The sequence below is a fragment of the Stegostoma tigrinum genome, chromosome 2, assembly GCF_030684315.1.
Source record: "Stegostoma tigrinum isolate sSteTig4 chromosome 2, sSteTig4.hap1, whole genome shotgun sequence".
In the NCBI taxonomy this organism is placed as follows: domain Eukaryota; kingdom Metazoa; phylum Chordata; class Chondrichthyes; order Orectolobiformes; family Stegostomatidae; genus Stegostoma; species Stegostoma tigrinum.
Genome location: NC_081355.1, coordinates 112,931,486 through 112,953,720, shown reverse-complemented (window position 1 = coordinate 112,953,720; position 22,235 = coordinate 112,931,486). Strand labels below are relative to the sequence as shown.

The window sequence follows — 22,235 nt, the reverse complement described above, 5'->3', positions numbered from 1 at the left end:
TGGGGTGATGGTTAGAAGAGTGGGGGTGAATGTCTTCCTGAGACCATCTTGCTGCTGTGCCATTTTGAAAGATTGGAAGCTTTGATGTCTGCCAGGATCCCATCTGAGTCGCTTGGGAAAAGATTGCTTAAGAGCTGTTTCCCACCTATAGGTATCTGGTCAGAAGAGCCTGCCACCTGATGTGGAGACTAGCAAGCTCTGAGGATGGGTCACGGGATCATGGAGACACCCTGCAGTATCAGTGGTTGCTCTGGGGCGCAGGTCTCCAGGGTGCCCACTTAGTCAGCAAAACAACCTTTCCTGACCCCAGCACTCCTCAACAATGTTTAGCCTACCTCAAGGGTGTCCAGCCATCTAAGTGTTTTTGACTGCAGCTGCAGCCTCAGCAATAGCCAACATTAGTGATAGTATTACTGGGCCCTGGATAAAGTCAACATTCTTTATTGAGTGGGAGCCATTTAATGAGCTAGCAACAACAAAGTCTGACCCTCTTCCATCAGCCAGAGCTGCGTCATCCCTGCTGAGTCACCCTGCTTTTATCTCCAGCAATGGGACTACTGCCATCTCAACAAAATTTAGGCCATTAAGCCTGTTTCTTTACTTTCAGATGCTGCCTCAGTTGTCGGATAGTTCTGGCGTCTCTGTTCTTATATCTGGTTCACTTAACGCGGGCATTTTTCTGCCCACTTTACGTTTGTGGCCTATTGGTCTATACTTAGATAAGGGTAGATTGAATGAATGAAACTTCTCACGGTCCTGTGTAACTAAGCCAAAATTTACAGATCAGAAACAAGAGATGGCCACAAAGGCCTTGACATTTATTAAATCCCAACAGCACGATATTTATTTATTTATTTTCCTTTTCCTTTTTGTGGTAGATATTAAAAGGTCTGCACCTGAAGTTGAAAAGCGGGCAAACAGTTGCTCTGGTTGGCAGCAGTGGCTGCGGTAAGAGCACTACCATCCAACTTCTGCAGAGATTCTACGACCCTGAAGAAGGAATGGTAAAGTGTTTAACAACGTTTGGCATGCTGTGAAAATAAAGTCGCTAAGCGCCAAACAGGTTCAGCAATTAGGAGCTCCAAATGCATGGCTGGCTGGGATACAGTCCTTGCAGGGTTAGACTTGTAACACAGTGCGTTTTCAACAGGAAAGCTGGCGGTTAACTTTTCTGACTGCACACAAGAGAGCGAGGATTCGGCAATTTGAATTGCTAGGCAGGACAGATCATGAGCCAGCATTCCTTTTATCTGGTGTTTGAGATAGGAACAGCAGCTATATGGTAAAGCTGTGTATGGGAAATAAGTGTGCCATTGCTGTGAACACAAGTTTTAGGAAAAATGTACATGATACATGTTATAGCCCATCACCTGAATTTCTTTTCTGGGGAGAAGAAAGCACAACCCAAAAGAGGAGTGTGAATTGTGAGGGCATGATTCAAAGCAAACAAGCTCAGAGATAATCATAGGATATTGAGATAAGAGATGCATACGATATTTGTAGACATTAATTGGATGATTAACATCAAAATTTGCTTGTGACAGCAGGTTGTAGGTAGAATAGGTTGGCACAGTGGCTCAGTGATAAGCACTACTGCCTCACAGCGCCAGGGACCCAGGCTCAGTTCCACCTTGGGTTACTGACTGTCTGTGTGGAGTTTGCACATTCTCTCCATGTCTGTGCAGGTTTCCTTTGGGTGCTCTGGTTTCTTCCCACAGCCCAAAGGTGTGCAAGTCAGGTGGATTGGCAATGCTAAATTATCCATGGTGTCCAGAGATGTGCAGGCTTGGTGGATTAACTATGAAAACTGCAGGGTTGAAGGAATAGGGTTGGAGAGGGGATAGGTCTGGGTGGACGCTCTTCAAACCAAATGGCCGGTTTGCACAGTGTGGGGATTCTGTGATTCTCATAAATTATGATAAGCATTGATGGAGACTACAGAGGGATATATTGGCAGGATAAGTTCTTGCAACTCTTAGTAGCAAACATAAAGTAAAATTTGGAATAGAAATACAAGGCGTCCCTGGGATGTGAAGCGTTCTGTTCTTCAATCCGATGAAAGTTGGAACGCAGCATGCAACAATATAAAGTAACCGTTTGCAAGTACAGGAAATGCCCGTACGTTAGAACTTTAAAATTACACCCTTATATGGATCACATTCTTCAGTACGAGCATTTGTAAGTCAGACATTCTTAAATCAGGGGCCCTTTATACACATTAAATGGTAATATTTTTAAAGGAGCGGAGATTTTGTGTGCAATCACACAAGCTAATGAAGCTGCCACTGCAAGCAAATGAAAAACTATGTAGTTACTGTGCATTTTTATATCTTGAGACAGAGGGCACTCAGACATTTCCACCTTTTCCCTCACGTAATGATTCCCTGCCAACATGGTTGTCACGGCTTTCAACCATTTCCTGCACCCCTTCTCTTCCCTCCCACAACCCAATAGTGTTTCCAGGTGTTCATTTTCCAAGCCACCAGCATCCGCATCCAAACTACTTTAAGCTGCCATTTCTGTCAGCTCCAATGGGATAGAACTACCAGATACACATTCCCCTCCCCTTCCTTGTCAGCATTTCACAGGGATTGTTTCCTCCAGGGTACCCTGGGCCATTCCCAACACCTTTTCACAGCCCCATGGTACCTTCACACACAACCACAAAAAGTGTAACACTGTTTACTTCCTCCATCCTCAGTATCCAAGACCCAGACACACCTTTGAGGTGAAGCAGTGATTCACTTGCACTTCATTCAATTTAGTCTACTGTATTCGCTGTTCACAATGTGGTCTGTTGGGCATTAGGAAGATGAAACAAAGACTGGGCAACCACTTTGTGGATCACCTCTACTCTGTCCGCAAAAATGACCCTGAGGGTCCAGTTGCCTGCCAGTTCACCAAAACACCGTGTTCCTTGGCCAACATCTCTGTTTCAGGCTTGCTGTAATGCTCTAGTGAAGCTCAGCGTAAGTTACAAGAGCAGCATCTCATTTTCTAGCTGGGGACCCTGCAGCCTTCAGGACTCAATATCGAGTTCAATAATTTTAAAACCTGGACACCCTTTTTCATGTTCTTTTCCCCCCTCTATCAACATTCCAGGCCTTGTGCTCACATGGGCTGCTTTCATCACAGCTAACCCATTTTCACCTACTTTTTGTCCCCTTTATCAGCTTTACGTCTCCCTCTGACTTACTCGCAAACATCCCAATGTCTGCCTAACTTTCTTTTGCTCTTTTTGGGCTCTGTCTCCACCAATCCGGTCACTCCTCTTCCTCCCCATTGCCCATCATTAGGTAAACCTTTTTCTAACTACTAACCAGGACTTGAAATGTTAACCCAGCTTTCTCTCTATAGGTGCCACCTGACCTGTTGTGTTTCTCCAGTAACTTTTATTTTTCGTTTCAGTTCTTCAGCATCCACAGTTCTTTGTCTTATTCTCTAACTGTATTGTAGTCTGGGTCAGATTGATTTTGGGAGGATATAAAGCACTGTTTATTGCTGCCTAGTACACAACTAGAGATCCTGATTACTTTTAGTTTCTTTCTCTTCGTGTATTTTGGTTGAGGTGTTATGTATCTTCTTCTTTGATAAATTGCTGTCCTGTAAAATTCACACAGTTTGCATATTATATATTTGTATATTATCTTTTGGTTTTTGGGCTAAAATGGGAAAAGGCAGTTTTTAAGTCAAGCCTTATAGAAGGATTGCAACGTATTTTAAAAGCAGGCTACTGACATTCATCGTAAGTGCGGTTTACATTGCTGCATGTTGAAGCAGTTCATGTAGATAGTTAGAGGTTATTACAGATAGGCTGGAACCAGGGAATGCATGAATAGGGAGCTTTGGCTGATAACAAGTCACTGATTGGTCTGTGCAATGGTGACTAGTCGATGGCGAAGGCTTTTCTGCCCGCCAACCACTATTTCATTGGCTTGCATCTAGCTGAATAGCTTATGAGTGTAAAGGAGATAGGCAGACGCTTTCAGACATCTGAAAGGAGACTGCTACCTCCTCTGCAATATAAAAAAATCCTCAAACGAGTCTTCTTTCCCTTCGCTATAAATTGTTGCTTTTAATCAGAAACTCCTTTGAAATGCCTTCCCAGTTTTTCTATCCACTTACAACATCAATGTTTTTCATGTCTGCATGTATATTTATATAGGGTGATTTCAGAAGCAGAGTTAGTGTTTTAACTAGTGGAGTTATATGTCCATAGTTCACAATTGCTTACCAGCAGCTAGAATCTATTTGTAATAAGGAGTCATTTTATTCGTTGCAGAAACCTGGCCTGCCTTTCTGACAATCTGGGTCTAAGTGGAGGGGTAAAAGTTGGGAATTTTCTGTATTTGGATTCAATTCTTTCACGTGGAAATAGCAGGGCTTGATTTCTGGAACACTGCTGCAGTGAGGCCTGACATTATGGTAATAGTCTTCACATGCAGTCTTTAAAAACTGTGATAACCTAATTACTCATGTAAATGAACAATTACTTCTGACAGATTATGCTTGATGGACAGGATATCCGAAGTTTGAATGTTAGACATCTCAGGGAAATGATTGGTGTTGTGAGCCAGGAACCTGTCCTCTTTGCAACCACAATAGCTGAAAACATTCGCTATGGTCGTCAAAATGTCAGCATGACTGAGATAGAAGAAGCTACCAAGGAAGCTAATGCCTATGATTTTATTATGAAACTGCCAGATGTAAGTATTGACTGTCTTTGCCGTTGAATTAATACATTTTATATGTGAAAACCTGTTTTCTTTTGAGTTTGATTTCTGTCTTCATAAGCTCATCTCTGTCCTTCAGAATTCTTTCCCACAACTTCTCCACTACTAAGATTAGACTGATTGGCCCGTAATTTCCCAGTCTGACCCTTCCTCACTTTTGTAATAATTGGACAACTTTAGCAGTTCCCCAATCTCTGGCACCTTAGCTGTTGTCATGGAAGATTTGAAATTACTGCCAGCATCCATGATATATCATTCCTTTCTTCCCATCACAGGCTAGGATACAGCTCATCTGGTTCTGTGGGTTTGTCTAATGCTAAGTTTGCTAAACCAGCAACTACATCTATCCTCTGTATTAATTCCTACCAAATTTTGCAGTTCCCCACCCTGGTGTCCATACCTACATCATCATTTACCATTGATGTGATCTATTAATTGAGGACTGTAGCTGTGTCTTCTGGGTTCACACATGTATTGCCTGTAGGGTTCCTAATAGGCCCTGCTCTTTCACAAGTAATAAGATCTTTCAGTTTGCTTTATTCTACCTGCTAATGCATCCTCATGCATGCTATTTGCTTTCTTAATTTTCTTTTTAAGGTACTCCCTGAACATTTTATCCTCCTTTAGGTGCACTGCCTTACTGACCCCTCAGTATGTCATGAACTTCTTTTATCTTATGTCCCTAGCCAGGTCACGGTCTAACTCTTTGTCTTTAAGTGAACGCATTTGCCCTGTGAGATAGTAAGAATTGTAGATGCTGGAGTCAGGGATAACGCAGTGTGCAGCTGGGGGAACACAACGGGCCAGGCAGCATCAGAGGATCAGGAAAGTTGATGTTTCAGGTCGGGACCCTTCTCCAGAAAAAGGAAGAAGGGTCCTGATCTGAAGTGTCAACTTTACTGCTCTACTGATGCTGCCTAGCCAGCTGTGGTCCTCAGCTTCATACTGTGTCATATTTGCCCTGTACTTTTGCTATTTCCTCCTTAAATGCCTTCCGTTGCTGTGTTGCAGTTTTATCTGAAAATAGCCACTCCCAGTTCACTTGGCCCAAATTGTATTTTCTTTTTAGCAAAATTAACCCTTTCCTAATTGAGGACATTTTATTTCTGGCCCATCTTATCCATTTCCACATGATCTTAAATCTAACTGAGTTACATTACACACCTGATTTAAGAAATGAAATTGGATGGACCACTTGGCATTGAACAAGGTATAGGAAATGACAGTGACACGCAGAACTGTGTTCATACACTGCAGCCCTCCTTACTAGCATTGAGACCTGTGCTAAAAAAATAGGAGAGCTGTCCTACATATTAGTCAAACAATGTCCTGATATAGTGATATGGATTCATACCTTTCTAACATCATCCATCATCATCCTTGCACATGTCCGTTGGTGGGACAAGCCCATCAGAGGTGATGGAACAGTGTTATACAGTTGGTTGGTCAGTTTTGTTGCGTGTTATTGCCCTCAATATTGACTCCTGAGCCAAGGAAATTTTATAACATCAGGTGTGAGTTAAGGTATCCTAATATATATTTCTTTTTATCTCATTTATTTTTGAGTTTGGATTTTGAACTAGTAGCGTGTGGGCTTTGTTCTGTCTTCCTGCATGTGTTTAATGTTTAACTTGCAAGGCCCTTCTGAAGCCATGGCTTGTTTTTAACAAAAGCGGTAGAAGAGAGCTATTTCTTGGATGCTAATGGTTAGGAGAATTTATGAGTAAACAGTTAAAAAAAATGTAAACAGTGTAGTGCATTAGGCTTCAGTTAGAGGGATCCAGAATTGGGTGTTTCCCCTCAGCCAAAAGAACACACAAGCTGTGTAAGCCATATAACACAGTGTGGAGCTGGGTGAACACAGCAGGCCAAGCAGCATCACAGGGGCAGGCAAGTTGACGTTTTGGGTCAAAACCCTTCTTCAGAAATGGGGGAGGGGAAGGGGATTCTGAAATAAATAGGGAGAGAGGGGGAGGCGGAGAGAAGATGGATAAAAGAGAAGATAGGGTGAGAGGAGATAGACAGGTCAAAGAGGTAGGGTTGGAGCCAGTAAAGGTGAGTGTAGGTGGGGAGTTAGGGAGGGGATAGGTTGGTCCAGCGAGGTCGGACAGGTCAAGGAGGTGGGATGAGGTTAGTGGGCAGGAGATGTGAGGGGGCTTGGGGCGGGATGAATGTTTAGGGAGGCAGGAAACTAGCTGGGCTGTTTTTGGGATGCGGTTGGGGGAGAGGAGATTTTGAAACTTGTGAAGTCCACATTGATACCTTTGGGCTGCAGGGTTCCCAAGCAAAATATGAGATGCTGTTCCTGCATTATTCAGGTGGCGTCATTGTGGCACTGCAGGTAGCCCAGGATGGACATGTCATTCGAGGAGTGGGGTGGGGGGGTGGGGCGAATTTAAATGGTTCGTGACTGGGAGGTTTACTTGTTTGTGTGAACTGAGCATAGGTGTTCCACAAAGCGGTCCCCAAGCCTCTGCTTGGTTTCCCCGATGTAGAGGAGGCCACATCAGGAACAGCGGATACAGTATATCGTGTTAACACATGTGCAGGTGCACATCTGTTTGATGTGGAAGGTCTTCTTAGAGCCTGGGATTGGTTGAGGCAGGAAGTGTGGGGGCAAGTGTAGCGCTTGCTTCGGTTGCAGGGAAAAGTGCCAGGGGTGGTGGGGCTGGAGGGGAGTGTGGAGCGGACGAGGGAGTCACGGAGAGAGTGGTCCATCCGGAAAGCACATGAGGGTGGGGAGGGGAAAAATGTCTTTGCTAGTGGGGTCAGATTGCAGATGGTGGAAATATTGGAGGATGATGCGTTGGATTTGGAGGTTGGTCGGGTGGTACGTGAGGATGAGGGGGATTCTGTTTTGGTTATTATTGTGGATAGGAGGTGTGAAGGATGAGTGGCGGGAAATGCGGGAGACACGGTTGAGGGCATTTTCGATCACTGTGGGGGGGATGTTACAGTCCTTGAAAAAAGAGGACATCTGGGATGTTTGGGAGTGGAATGCCTCATCTCAGGAGCAGATGCGGCAGAGGCAGAGGAATTGGGAATAGAGAATGGCCTTTTTACAAGAAGGTGGATGAGTGGAGGAATATCCTAGGTAGCTGTGGGAGTCCTTAGGCTTAAAATGGATATCGGTTTCCAGGTGGATGCCAGAGATGGAGACAGAGAGGTCCAGAGATGGAGACAGAGAGTTCCAGGAAGGAGAGCGCTTTGTCAAAGATGGTCCAGGTAAACTTAAGATTGGGGTGGAAGGCATTAGTGAAGTGGATGAACTGTTCAAGCTACTCATGGGAACACAAGGCGGCGCCAAAACAGTTATCAATGTAACGGAGGAAGAGGTGGGGGATAGGGCCAGTGTAGCTTCGGAAGCCATTTTGTTTTCCATTTTGTAGAAGCCCAGGTCAAAGCTGGGTGTGCAAAGCAATTCCTGAAGAAAGAAGATAGTTTAGAACTGTTAAGAGATAACACTATGTAGATCTAGACAAACACAGCAGGCCAAGCAGCATCAGAGGAGCAGGAAAGCTGATGTTTTGGGTCTGGATCCTTCTTCAGAAATGCTTCATGTTACCTCAGATTCTCCAGCATTGGTAGTTCCTACTATCGCAGAACTGTTAAGAAATAGGTTACCACAGTGTAAGGAGTTTATTTAAGAATTTCAAGACCAGAATTGTTTGGTTAAAACCCTGCAGGGGTTATTCGAGGTAACAAAAAAAATGGTCCAAACTCAGTTGCGTAACTACTCAAGGAGGTATGGGTGTGCTATCAGATTCTCAAGACTGAGAATTAAAACAACAGTTATGTTACCATTAAAGGGCTCTGATGTTTTTAACAGGTCTGTGTGTTACTGTGAGTTTCAAGATCATTATATTTGTAGTATATGTAAGTGGCTTGGTTTATTCAATTTCTTTTCCGCAATAAGCACTTGTTTTATTGTTGAAACCAAATCTGCAGTCTTGGTTATTTGTACCACCTTGTTACAACCAGTTAAACAAAAATCTATCAAGTCATGTTTTGATCTGGGATCTGACTTGTCCAGCAATAACATTAGCTGGAATCATAACGCAGATCAAAAATAACCAAGGAACCCTCCAGCCGGTTACCAGCTATAACCCACTGCCTCGCCTTTCAGATGAGGAGTCAGTTCTCCTCCATGTTGAGCACTACTTGTGTTGGCACTGAGGGTGGTAAGGTATTCTGAGTGGGGAAATCAGAATCAATTACCAGGAGTTCCTTCGTAGTAATATAACTAACTGTGCTCACTGAATCTTTAAAGAACCTAACTGCTACATTGTGCCTGGTAGGTGGTGAGAGAGCAACAAGACGGAAAATGTACTTTACCATTCCTCACCAATCCATCTACACCAGATACACCTGTCCACGGACTGAAATTCTGACAGGGATGAAGTCTCCCTTTCACATTGAGAATACACTCATTATGATGTGTGGCATTATCACCATGCTGAATAAGATAGATTTCAAATACATCCAGCAACACAAGACTAGGCATCCATGAGACACTGTGGGCCTCCAGCAGCTATAGCAGCAGAATTGTATTCAATCATAATCTGTAACCTCTTGGTCTGGCACATCCATTCTTCATTCTACCATTGCCGCCTCCCAAGGGATCAAATGAAGGGTATCTAGTACCAGCAACCATTTCATAATATCACAAAGAAAGATGAATTGGCTGAATACTGGATCTGTGATGCTGCAGACCTGAGGCTGAGCTGCTATATATACGGACAACATTCTGGCAATAGTACACGCATCTATATATATATAAATTATGATTAGGAATAGACCATTCGGCCCCTTTAGCCTATTCTGCTATTCATTAAAATCATGGTTGATCTTGTTGTGTTTTAAATTCCAAATTCGATCTACCCCAATAATCTTTGATTTCTTAGTTCTACAACAATCTACGTACTGCCATCATTAAAATATTCAATGATCCAGTCACCACTGCCTTCTAGGCCAGAGAGTTTCACTATGTACAACCCTCAGAGAAAAAAACATTCTTCTCGTGTCCTCATTTTTAAACATTGTTTTTGCCCTTTCGTGCTGGATTCATCCAAAGGAGAAAATGACCTTTGATAGTTTGAGACATCCGATCATTATTAAAACAGGCTTACTTATTTTAACTTTTTCTTCATAAACAGACATGTATAATGTGTCACTAACTCTGATCTTGAAATTTCCTGCAGAAATTTGAAACGTTAGTTGGAGAAAGAGGCACACAGCTAAGCGGAGGCCAGAAGCAAAGAATTGCTATTGCACGAGCTCTGGTGCGCAATCCCAGGATTCTGCTGCTGGATGAAGCTACATCTGCTTTGGATGCTGAGAGTGAAGCTACTGTTCAAGCTGCTCTCGATAAGGTAACAGTTGTTCTTTCTTTAATTTAGCTAATGCTAGTTTAATTATCTTACTGCAATTGAGAGGTTTCTTTCATTGGAAGGATTGCCCACTTTTACAGTTTCATCTTGAAATGCTGTTGTGGTAACGGTTGAGGAGTGACAAGAGTTGAGGTAACTGCATTGCTCATTTGTAAAGGAAAAGTCACCATAGTGTCAGAGGGCTGCTGTCTTATGACAGAGAGACAATTGGCAGTGAGTTTAACCTGAGGGTCACCACACTTCAGGTTTAGAAGGTGGGACCTTCACAGTGACTTCAGCCGATGTGAGAATTGAACCCACACCGTTGGTGTCACTCTGCATTGCAAATCAGCCTTTGAGTGAACGGAGGTGCCTGGTCCCTTGACTCTTCATTTGTAACAAAAATAGTAGATAAGGAGTTACATTTTCACTGAAAACAATAGTCTGGAATGTTTTGACCAATGTTTCCACGATCTCTGCAGCCATTTCATTTAAAAGCCTTGGATACGGGCCATCACATTCTAGCTTGTATTCAGTTTGTCAAATACATTGACTCTTGTGATATAGGCTGTTAACAGATCTGTCACCCCATTAGTATCTTGCTTATCTGATATCTTTTGGGATATTTATAGTGTCGTCTGCTGTGATGACAGATGCAAAATATTAGTATAAATTATCTACCATTTCCCTGATATCAATGCCCTAGTAACATCGTTCGGGGGATTAACACTTGCTTTAGCTACTTTCATTCTTTTTATGTAGCTGTTTGTTTGCTAAATATACTTTTATCTTTCTTGCCAATTTATTTTCATAATGAGTTTTCTCCTCTTTTGTTTTTTTCAGTCATGTGCTGCTGGTTCTTAAAAAAACTTCCCATTCCACTATCACTAGTTTTCACTGCGTTGACTAACTTCAAGGGTGGCTCACCATGAGATTCTGAAGGACAGTTAGTGATTTCCAACAAGTTCTGGTCTTGCCAACAACAATCACATCCCATGAAATAATTAAGAAGATACTGTTTTGAAGGACAGTGATTTGGTGGGCAAATATCTTATGAAGTGCGAGCAAAATAAGCTATTTGGGCCATTGAGTCTGCTTTCCATTCAGTAAGATCATGGCTGCTCTGATTCATCTCCACTTTTCCCCCAACGGCTTTGACTCCCTTATTGATTTTAAAAAATCCAACTGTCTCAGCCTTGAGTATACTTAACAACCGAGCCTCCACTGCCTTCTGTAGTAAATAATTTCGACCCTATGAGAGTTGAAATTCCTCCTTATCAGCCTTAAATGGGTGGCCCCATATCTTGAGATTATGCCCTCTGGTCCTAGACTCTCCCACAAAGAGGAATAACCACTCTGCATCTACCTGTCAACCCCCGCTAAGAATCTTGTATGTTTTGGTAAGTTTCCTTCCTAATTTTCTAAACTCTAAGGAGAATAGGCCCAACTCACTCAACTGCTCCTCTTAAGACGGTCCCTCCATATCCAGGATCAACATAACGAACCTTCCCTGGATTGCCTCCAGTGCCATTCAATACTTCCTTACATAAAGAGACCAAAACTATTCACTGTGTTGTAGTTGTGGTCTAACTAGTGCCTTAGATAGTTTTAGAAAAATGTTTTTGTAATCCATTCCCAATGAAATAAAGGCTTCAATCTATTAGCCTCTCCTGTTACTGTTAATCTTGTATGCTAGCTTCATATGGCTCATGTACAAGGATCCCAAATCCCTGTATGTTGGACCTTTGTGCAGTCTTTCTCTGTTGGAATCATATTCAACTCTTCTGCTTTTCGTGTCAAAGGATATTTTCATGTATCCCATCTGCCAAGATTTTGTCCACTCACTTCATATTATAGAATCTCTACAGTGTGGAAGCAGGCAATTCAGCCCATCGAGTCCACAGTGACCCCCTGAAGAGCATCCCATCCAGGCCAACCCTCTACCCTATCCCTGCATTTTACCCTAGACACATTTAGCATGACCAATCCACCTAACCTGCACACCTTTAGACTGTGGGAGGAAATCAGAGCACTGGGCGGAAAGCCACACAGACACGAAGAGAATGTGCAAACTCCACACAGAGTCGCCTGAGGCAAGAATCGAACTTGGGTCCCTTCACTGTGAGGCAGCAGAGCTAACCACTGAGCAACCGTGCCACCCCTGAGAAGATAATAACATTGAAAATTACAACCTGTTGATATTCCTCTGTAATAGAGATAGTAGGAACTGCAGATGCTGGAGAATCTGAGATAACAAGGTGTAATGCTGGATGAACACAGCAGGCCAAGCAGCATCAGAGGAGCAGGAAGGCTGACGTTTCGGGCCTAGACCCTTCTTCAGAAAAGGGGGAAGGGAAATGAGTTCTGAAATAAATAGGGAGAGAGGGGGAGGCGGGTCGAAGATGGATAGAGGTTTAGATAGGGTGTAGAGGAGATAGACAAGTCAAAGAGGCGGGGATGGAGCTGGTAAAGGTGAGTATAGGTGGGGAGTTAGGGAGGGGATAGGTCAGTCCACTCTAGACTCATTGTGACATCCTTACCACTTGCCTTACGGCCTATTTTTGCGTCATCCACAAACCTGGTGATCATACATTCACTTCCCTCATTCACGTCATTAACATACATTGTAAATAATTGAGACCCAGCACTGATCCCGATCGCACTCCACTCCCAACTTGAAAATGCCCTCATTATTCCAACTCTGTTTTCTATCAGTTAGCCAATCCTCTACAGTTGTCAATATACAATCCCTCACACAATGTACTCTTACATGTAATATCTTACTGGATGTAACTTCTAACTGAATACCTTTCTGAAATCGAAATGTATTATTACTGCTGGTTCCCCTTTATCTATCCTGATTGTTACCTCCTCAGAGAATTCTAATGTGTTTGACATGTACAAATTTCTTTCATGAAGCTTTGCTTAGTCTGCATGTTTGTCAAGCATTTCTAAATGCTCTCTCTGACATTTTCGCAGTGACAGACATTAAGCTAACCAGCCTATCTTTGTCTCTATCTCAGGCAACCACCTAGCAACTGATATCCATTTCAAGCCCACCGACTCCCACAGCTACCTGGAGTACACCTCCTCCTCCCACCCACCTTCCTGCAAAAATTCCATCCCCTTTTCCCAATTCCTTTGCCTCTGCCGCATCTGCTCCCAGGATGAGGCATTCCACTCCCGTACATCCCAGATGTCCTCGTTCTTCAAGGACCGCAACTTCCCCAACACAGTGGTCAAGAACTCCCTCGACCCTGTCTCCCGCATTTCCCGTAACTCATCCCTCACACCCCGCCCCTACAATAACCGCCAAAAGAGAATCCCCGCGTCGTCACACACCACCCCACCAACCTCTGGATACAACGCATCATCCTCCAACACTTACGCCATCTACAATCCAACCCCACCACCAAAGACACTTTTCCATTCCCACCCTTGTCTGCTTTCCGGAGAGACCACTCTTTCCTGGATTCCCTTGTCCGCTCCACACTCCCATCCAACCCCACCACACCCGGCATTTTCCCCTGCCACCGCAGAAAGTGCTACACCTGCCCCCACACCTCCTCCCTCACCCCCATCCCAGGCCCCAAGATGACTTTCCACATCAAGCAGATATTCACCTGCACATCTGCCAAAGTGATATATTGTATCCACTGTACCTGTTGCGGCCTCCTCTACATTGGGGAAACCAAGCGGAGGCTTGGGGACCGCTTTGCAGAACACCTACATTCGGTTCACAACAAACAACTGCACCTCCCAGTCGCGAATCATTTCAACGCCCCCTCGCATTTCTTCGACGCCATGTCCATCCTGGGCCTCCTGCAGTGCCATAATGATGCCACCCGAAGGTCGCAGGAACAGCAACTCATATTCCTCTTGGGAACCCTGCAGCCCAATGGAATCAATGTGGGTTTAACAAACTTCAAAATCCCCCCTCCCCACTGCATCCCAAAACCAGCCCAGCCCGTCCCCGCATCCCTATCCTGTTCTTCCTCTCACCTATCCCCTCCTCCCACCTCAAGCTGCACCTCCATTTCCTACCTAACCTCATCCCGCCCCTTTGACCTGTCCGTCCTCCTCGGACTGAACTAGCCCCTCCCTACCTCCCCACCTATACTCACCTCTACAGGCTCCGTCCTGCCCCTTTAACTTGTCTGTCCCCTCTCCACCTATCTTCTCCCCTATCCATCTTCGATCCACCGCCCCCTCTCTCCCTATTTATTCCAGAACCCTCTCCCCATCCCCCTTTTCTGATGAAGGGTCTAGGCCCGAAATGTCAGCTTTTGTGCTCCTGAGATGCTGCTTGGCCTGCTGTGTTCATCCAGCCCCACACTTTGTTATCTCGGATTCTCCAGCATCTGCAGTTCCCATTATCTCTGGTTTTGTCCCCCTCTCTTTTTGGATTCAGCTGTTACATTGGCAGTTCCAATCTTTCTTCAGAATCTAATGAGTTTTAGCAGATTCCAACCAATACATCCATCTTCCCTCGCTACTTCCTTTAATACCATAGGCCACAATCCATTAGGCTCAGTGGACCTATCGGACTTTAATCATGTTGACGTTGCTAGTTCTTTGTCTGCAGTGACAATTTTGTTCTACTTCCTTCAACACACAATCCACATTTTGTCCCTTGATTGTTTAATATTTTTGGAATGCTAACAGCATCTTCTACCATGACAAGTGATGCAAAGTATTTATTCAATCATTTTTCTTTTCCTGATTTCCCCATTAATATTTCGCAAGCCTCATTTTCTTCGGGGCCGATGTTCAATTTGGCTTCTTCCATTATTTTTTCATATTAAACAAGTTTTTCTGTCCATTTCATATTTCTTGCTCAAAAGATTTTTTTGCTTTGGTCATCTTTCGACAGAGTTTATAATTTTTTTTCATTCTTCTGGGTTACAAAAAAATTTTGCCACACAGCATGTTTTGTCTTTCAGTTTGGTTTTATCCATAACCTTCTTGGTTAAGCATGGTTGGTCTATTCTCATCATAGAATCCATCTTCCTCGCTGGCATATCTATCTGTTGTGAGTCATGAGCTATTTTCTTAAATATCTGCTATTGTTCATCAACTGTCTTTTCTGCTAATCCGTTTTCCAAGTTCACTCCAGCCAACTCAGCCATCATTGCATTGTACTTACCCTCATTCAAGTTTAACATAGTTGTTTCTGACCTGAGCTCCTCATGCTCGAAATGAATGCTAAATCCTACCTTATTGTGGTCACTGTAACATTGAGGATCTTTCACTGTGACATTGTTTATTAAACCTGCCTCATTTCACATTATCACATCCAAAATGGCCTTATCCTTGGTTAGATCCACAGCATATTGTTCCAGGAAACTGTTCCAAATACACACTCTGAATTATTTCTTGTGATCATCTCTGCCAGTTGGTTTTCCGGTCTGCATGAAAATTAAATTCTCCCATGATTCATGTACTGTACTTTTTATATGTTCTCATTATCTCCTGATTTATTCAAAGATAATTCAATTCAATTCAATTCTCAGCCCTACAGTATAGCTGCTGTTGTGAAGCTTATGGTCCACTCTTACCAATGACTCCTTCCCCTCATTATTTCTTACCTCCATGAATATGAATTCTACATTTTTCGATCCAAGATCCTGCTGTTGGACTTATCCATCCCTTACTCATAAAGCCTTTCCTTCCTGCCTGTCCTTTCAAAAAGTCAAGTATCCTTGAATATTTAGTTCCCAGCTTTAGCCTCCTTGTCACCGTGTTTTCTTAATGGTTATAAGAACTTAGCTGATAACTTCTATTTGTGCCATTAATTCATTAATTTGTTCTGAATACTATGTGCAAACAGGGAAAAAGCTATTAATTTTGCCTTTTCACTACGTTTCCCCATCTTGCTACTTGTTTAATGTTTCTACCTCTGCTCCATCCTATCCTCCTCTTAGTATCTTTACCTTAAAGCATCTCTGCAATGCTTTTATATCCTTTTGCTTTGTATGCCTGTGTATTTCCACCATCCCCTGCCCTGACCCTACCAATTAAGTTTAAAGTCCTCTCTGCAGCGTAGGCAATTTGATACACCAGAATGTCGGTCCTAGCACAATTCAAGTGAGTCCCATCCACCAACAGACCAGCTTCCTTCTACTCCATCTTGCACACATTGAGATCTCACAAGTAACAGGAAAGTTGAGTTAAATTATTTTTGGTAGTAGTGTTTGAAGGTGTGAATATAAACATGTATTTCGAAAGGGAAGATTTGCAGGGTTAAGGAAAATGAATGGGAGCCTGAGACTAGTTGGATACCGATTTGACAGAGTTACTGTGGCTAGGTGAATGTGCTGTTTTTCGCCAGCTGGTTTTATAATTCTGTGAATGCTGTGCAGACATTTCATCCCAACTGCACAATCAGATCTCCTCTTGCTTTGGGGCTCAAACATACGATATTCACACCTCAAAGTAAAGAGTGTTGCTAACTGTGGCAAGGATTTACAAAGACTTTTCTTTCCCTGATGCCTGGGGACTCTCTGAATCCACTGTTTACATTTCTTTAGAAGTGTTTACATTTTCCCACATCTCCCGTAGTTGTGTGTGCAGTGACTCAGTAAAGATGCCATTATGCAAAAACCTTTATTCAATATTTCCACCACCCAGGAAAACTCCTGTGTGACCAGTGAACCAGTCACAAGCAAAGCCAGATAAGGGCAATGCTTACATGACGAAAGTTAAGGGATAGGGAAGAAATCAAAATACAAGGCACCCCCACAGTGCCCATCTCTCCCTAAAAGCATCAAGAGCATTGTTGTGCAAAGATTTTTAAGAAACAGCTACATAGTTCTGTAAAGAAGCTACATAGGCACTGGGCTGGAAGCTTGAATTTGATATGAGTCACAATCTAAACATACCCTGTGTTTTCTGAAAGGTACGCAAAGGCCGCACTACAATAGTTATTGCTCACCGTCTGTCAACAGTGCAAAATGCAGACATCATTGCAGGATTACAGGATGGTGTCATTTCAGAGATAGGAACCCATGAAGAACTGATGGAGGCAAAAGGAATTTATTATACATTGGTGACTAACCAGGTACTTTTGGAAGTTAGTTAACGCTTTAAATGTATGGATGACTTTAACTATTGATTTAGAGCATGTATGATTGTGGAAAGGGTTCTTGTGGTAGCGTCTGTACCTCTGAACCAGGAGTTCAAGTCCCACTTGCTGCAGAAGAGTAATAACATCTCTGAAAAGGTTTCAGAATTAAATTTGACTAAATGTGCGTGTGTATGTTTAATTTGCTTAAAACAATTAAAAACTTAAAATGTAATGTAATTTGTTTTTAGACATTTAGGAATGAAGACAATGAGACGGACGAATTGGCTATTGAGATAAATGGAGCTAAACCCAAGACTGTTGCCACAAAGCCACTGCGAAGACAGTCAACACGTGCCAGCATGAAAAAGCCAGGAACAGCTGCAGAAAATAAGGATGCTGATGTTCCACAGGTACAGGTCACTATAGTTTTGTTAAGAATCTGTTTTAAGTGGTGCATTAATATTCCATCTTGGAATTTTATTACTTATGATGCTTCTAGTCAGCCTATATAAGTAACATAAATCTTTATCTTGTATTGTCTTTCTGTCCTACTGTAGTTGAAAAGTTAATAATTCAAAGCAGTAGGAGAAATTTCATGTCTCTTTGTTAATTGAGTTCAGTGGTTCTGGATGTGAGTTTGCTCGCTGAGCTGGAAGGTTAGTTTTCAGACGTTTCGTCACCATTCTAGGTAACATCATCAGTGAGCCTCCGACGAAGCGCTGGTGTTATGTCCCGCTTTCTATTTATCTGTTTAGGTTTCCTTGGGTTGGTGATGTCATTTCCTGTTCTTTTTCTCAGGGGATGGTAGATTGGCTCCAAATCAATGTGTTTGTTGATGGAGTTCCGGTCGGAATGCCATGCTTCTAGGAATTCTCGTGCGTGTCTCTGTTTGGGTTGTCCTAGGATGGATGTGTTGTCCCAATCAAAGTGGTGTCCTTCCTCATCTGTATGTAAAGGATACGAGTGATAGTGGGTCATGTCGTTTTGTGGCTAGTTGATGTTCATGTATCCTGGTGGCTAGCTTTCTGCCAGTTTGTCCAATGTAGTGTTTGTCACAGTTCTTGCAAGGTATTTTGTAGATGACGTTCGTTTTATTTGTTGTCTGTATAGGGTCTTTGAGTTCAGTGGTGTTTGGGCTTATTTTCCTTACTTATTTTGTGGGATGTGGGGGTCCCTGGCTAGCCAGTATCCGTTGCCCATTCATAGATGCCCTTGAGAAGGTGGTGGTGAGCTGCTTTCTTGAACTGCTGCAGTCCACCTGCCGTGGGTTGACCCCCAATGCCATTAAGGAGGGAAATCCAGGATTTTGACCCAGCGACAGTGAAGGAAAGGCAATATATTTCCAAGTCATGATGGTGAGTGGCTTGGTGGGAAACTTGCAGTTGGTGATGTTCCCATTGTATCTGCTGCACTTATCCTTCTAGATGGAAGTGGCCATGGGTTTGGACAGTACTGTCGGAGGATCTGGAGTGAATTTCTACAGTGCGTGTGATAGCTAACTATACAATATAATTTTCACATGTTTAAATCAATATAAAGCATTCATTATTCACAGAAGTTTGAGATTTATTGGTATTAGGGTTGAGAACATTGAATTCTCAGCGGGATTTGGGTTCAACATTGGTGCTTCGTTGGCTTAACTGAAAGTTGTATCCCCGTTGTCACTCTGCAATATGATCAGAAATTGTTTGCACTTTTGCTCTAAACTGCAAAAGCAAACCATGGCAGACGCTGGAAATTTGAATTGAAAACAGGAAGTGTTAGAAAAACTCAGAAGGTTTGACAACGTTCGTTTGGAGAGAAGAACTGAGTTAATAAGCAGAATATTAACATGCAAGGGAAGAGACATGTGGAATCAGGTGCTGGTGCATCTTGAAGGTCCAATCATGAAAAATATCGGTGTATTAGAAACTTGGTGTAATCCCACTCAATTCTCCCCTTGAACTGGAGGTTGCTTGGAGGCATATGATAAATTCTGGTGTAAATGTCAGGTCTGTTATTTTCCAATGTTAAGTGGCAGTTAAAATGAAATTTAACCCAGCGTTCTGGCTTTCCCAGCCAATGAATGGTATTCCAGCGCTATCTAAAACTTGAAGGATTAACAAGTGAAAGCACATTGGTTCTGTAAAATTGACAGACTAAGAAAACTTCAAAGACCAAAACAACACAACTCCTTCCTTGCCTGGAAGGCTTTTGCTTGTGGGACCTATTTTACTTTCAAGTTAGTTTTCAAAAATTTGCCTTTTCCGCTACCTCGGGCTGTACTGTCAGACTTCCCTGCAATGTGGGAGCTGCGTGGACCTTTGAGGTAGAACAGCATCTGCAACAAGAGCAAACAAGTGCATCTACCTCTGCTCTGTATTACCAGCATTTTCTGTTTTTTTTTATTTAAAACATTCATTTAGCCATTTTTAGGTTTAAAAATAAACAGGTCTTTTTAACAGAATCTGAAGTTCAGTCATTTACAGATTGCAGATTTGGAAACCATATTCATATTACAACTGTATATGAAACTACTCTGTTTTTCAGGATGAAAATCTTCCCAACATGTCCTTTCTGCGTATTCTTAGAATGAACAGGACTGAATGGCCTTATATACTTCTGGGAACATTCTGTTCCATTTTAAATGGTGTCCTGCAGCCTGCATTTGCCCTGATATTTTCCGAAATTGTTTCTGTAAGTTTAAAATGTTCAAATATATTCTAGTTAAATTATACAATTGCAAATAGATTTTATATTGAACCAGGTTTTTTCATGCTATCTTCCGAGACTCACTGCATTACCTATGCACCAAACGCTGTGGTGCTACGCTTATCATATTCTCTGTCTCACTGTTGGATCCAGAACCACATTTAAAAGTTGGTGGTGCACCAGGTGTCCCGAGCTGCTCATGCACAGTTCATGTCATTTCCCCGAGACTTAACAGACAAAGGAAAACTGGAACTCTTCTCTTCCCCTAGCACCAGTCAAGGAGACCCCGAACGAGGCCCTGCACCCGCTGGGCTGAGATTGCCATCCGGGTCATTATGACTATAAGACAGTAAGAAGTAGGAATAGAAGCAGGTCATTTCGGCCCCTCAAGCCTGCTTTGCTATTCAACGTGATCATGGATGATCTGACATTCTTCATGTCCACTTTCCTAGCTGACCTGTAACCCTTGATTTCTCTACTGATAAAGAATCTATCTCAGCCTTAAGTAGGGGCAGGGGACTTATCCACTTGTAGACCTAATAGTTTGTCTAATACCACTTCTCCAGTGATGGTGATGGTACTTGATTCTTCCTCCAATGTTTGAAATATCTTCCACCATAAGCACATATTTGTCGTCAGTCTTTAACTTTGCTGCCATTTCCTTGTTTACCAAAACCATCTCCCCAGCTTCATTTTCTCTGGGACCTGTGTCCACTTTGACCTCTCTCTTCATTCTTATATATTTAAAGAAGATCTTTTGTCAGTGTTTATATTTCTTGCAAATTTGTCCTCATAGTTTATTTTTTTTGTTTATAATGTATTTTTAGTCGTCTTTGCAGGATTCTAAATTTATCCCAGTCTACTGACTTTGCCCTCCTCAAGTGCTATTTCTTTCAACTTAATAACCTCTTTAATTTCCTTGGTCAGCTATGGTTAGGTTATCCATGTCTTAGGATGTTTCCTCCTTACTGGGATATATTTTTGCTAAGAGTCATGAATTACCTCCTTAAATGTTGCTTACTATCACTCCTGCTCATCTGTGTGCCCAATTCATACAAGCAAACTCTATCCTCATTTCATTGTAATTCACTTTATTTAGGATAAACGCAGTTGTTTCGAACCCAGGTTTCTCAGTCTCAAACTGCAAGTTAAATTCTGTCATGATCACTACTTCCTAGGGTACCTTTTACTTCAATGTCAATTATTAAACCTACCTCATTGCCCATTGCCAGATCCAAGATATCTAAGATATCAATCAGCTGGTTGTTTCCAGGATATTTTGCTCTAAGAAACTGTCCACTTTTGGACTTCATTGTCATAGTTACCTTTCAAATTTGATTAACCCAATCAACACGAAGATTGAAGTTACCCATAATTATTGCTGTATTTTTTTTACATGCTGCTATTAGTTGTTGATTTTATAGTCTTTCCCACACAGTAGCTCCTGTCTGGGGGTCTGTGCATTACTCTTCCCAATGTTTTCTTTCCCTGGCTGATTTTTATATCCGCCCAAATGGACTTTAAGCCTAGATCGTCTGTCACAACTGTCCTCATTTCATCTTTCATTAATTGTGCTATCCTACCACCTTTTCCATCCCTCCTATCTCAAATGCTAAATTCCAAGTTTTGATCAGCTTGTAAATATTTTTTCATAATGGCTATGAGATTATTCTCATTTACCTCAATTTGTGCCATCAATTTGTCTATCTTATTCTGAATGCAGCATCCATTAAAGCACAAAGCCTTTAAGTTTGTTCTTTTATTGAGTTTCCCTGCATTTCTAAGGTTCCTCAGCACAATACGACATTCACACATTCGGTTTTCTGTGAGGGTATGTGTCACAATTATCTCTGTGGTACCTCACATTCACTCCATCTCTAATACCACTTCCCATTAAGACTCAAGCTCTGTCACTCCCAGTACTTCATGCAACGTCTCATCCAGCCAAGCCTCAAACCTTTAACCATGCATGGCCTCTGTGCCACCTACTCATTCTGTATGCCTCACCACTTCAGTAAATCATGGCAGAAGTGAGCCACATTTAGTGATGGTTATTGAAGTTCCTCAGGCAGAGCACGCCTGTGCCATTGCCAACCTCAGTATTTCCTCCAGAGGGTACTCAACCTGGAGGAGTACTGATTCATTAGCTGAGGCAGGGCGACCGTGGTTATCATCTGTTGGCTTCCTTGTCCACTTTTTGACTTAATGGCATTGAATCCAGAGTCAAATGTTGAAGATTCCTAGCACACCTTGTTACTGATTGTAATACTTTGGGCAGGTCTGTGGGACAGAACGTGCCCAGTGATGTTGATGATTTAGTCATACTCATGGAATCATAGCTTATACACAATATCAGATTGTTGTTTGATTGGTCTT

At 42.5% G+C, this 22,235-nt stretch overlaps 1 protein-coding gene across 3 annotated transcripts in view; it reads left to right on the top strand.

Moving 5' to 3' along the window:
• Positions 1-22,235, top strand: part of abcb4 (ATP-binding cassette, sub-family B (MDR/TAP), member 4) — a 107,179-nt gene that overhangs the window by 54,461 nt on the left and 30,483 nt on the right. For all 3 annotated transcript variants that reach the window (XM_048552762.2, XM_048552753.2, XM_048552768.2), the window contains exons 12-17: positions 879-1,004; positions 4,503-4,706; positions 9,935-10,105; positions 17,001-17,162; positions 17,417-17,578; positions 19,698-19,844. In XM_048552762.2, coding sequence (XP_048408719.1) covers positions 879-1,004; positions 4,503-4,706; positions 9,935-10,105; positions 17,001-17,162; positions 17,417-17,578; positions 19,698-19,844 — 972 coding nt within the window. The remainder of the gene's footprint in view (positions 1-878; positions 1,005-4,502; positions 4,707-9,934; positions 10,106-17,000; positions 17,163-17,416; positions 17,579-19,697; positions 19,845-22,235) is intronic.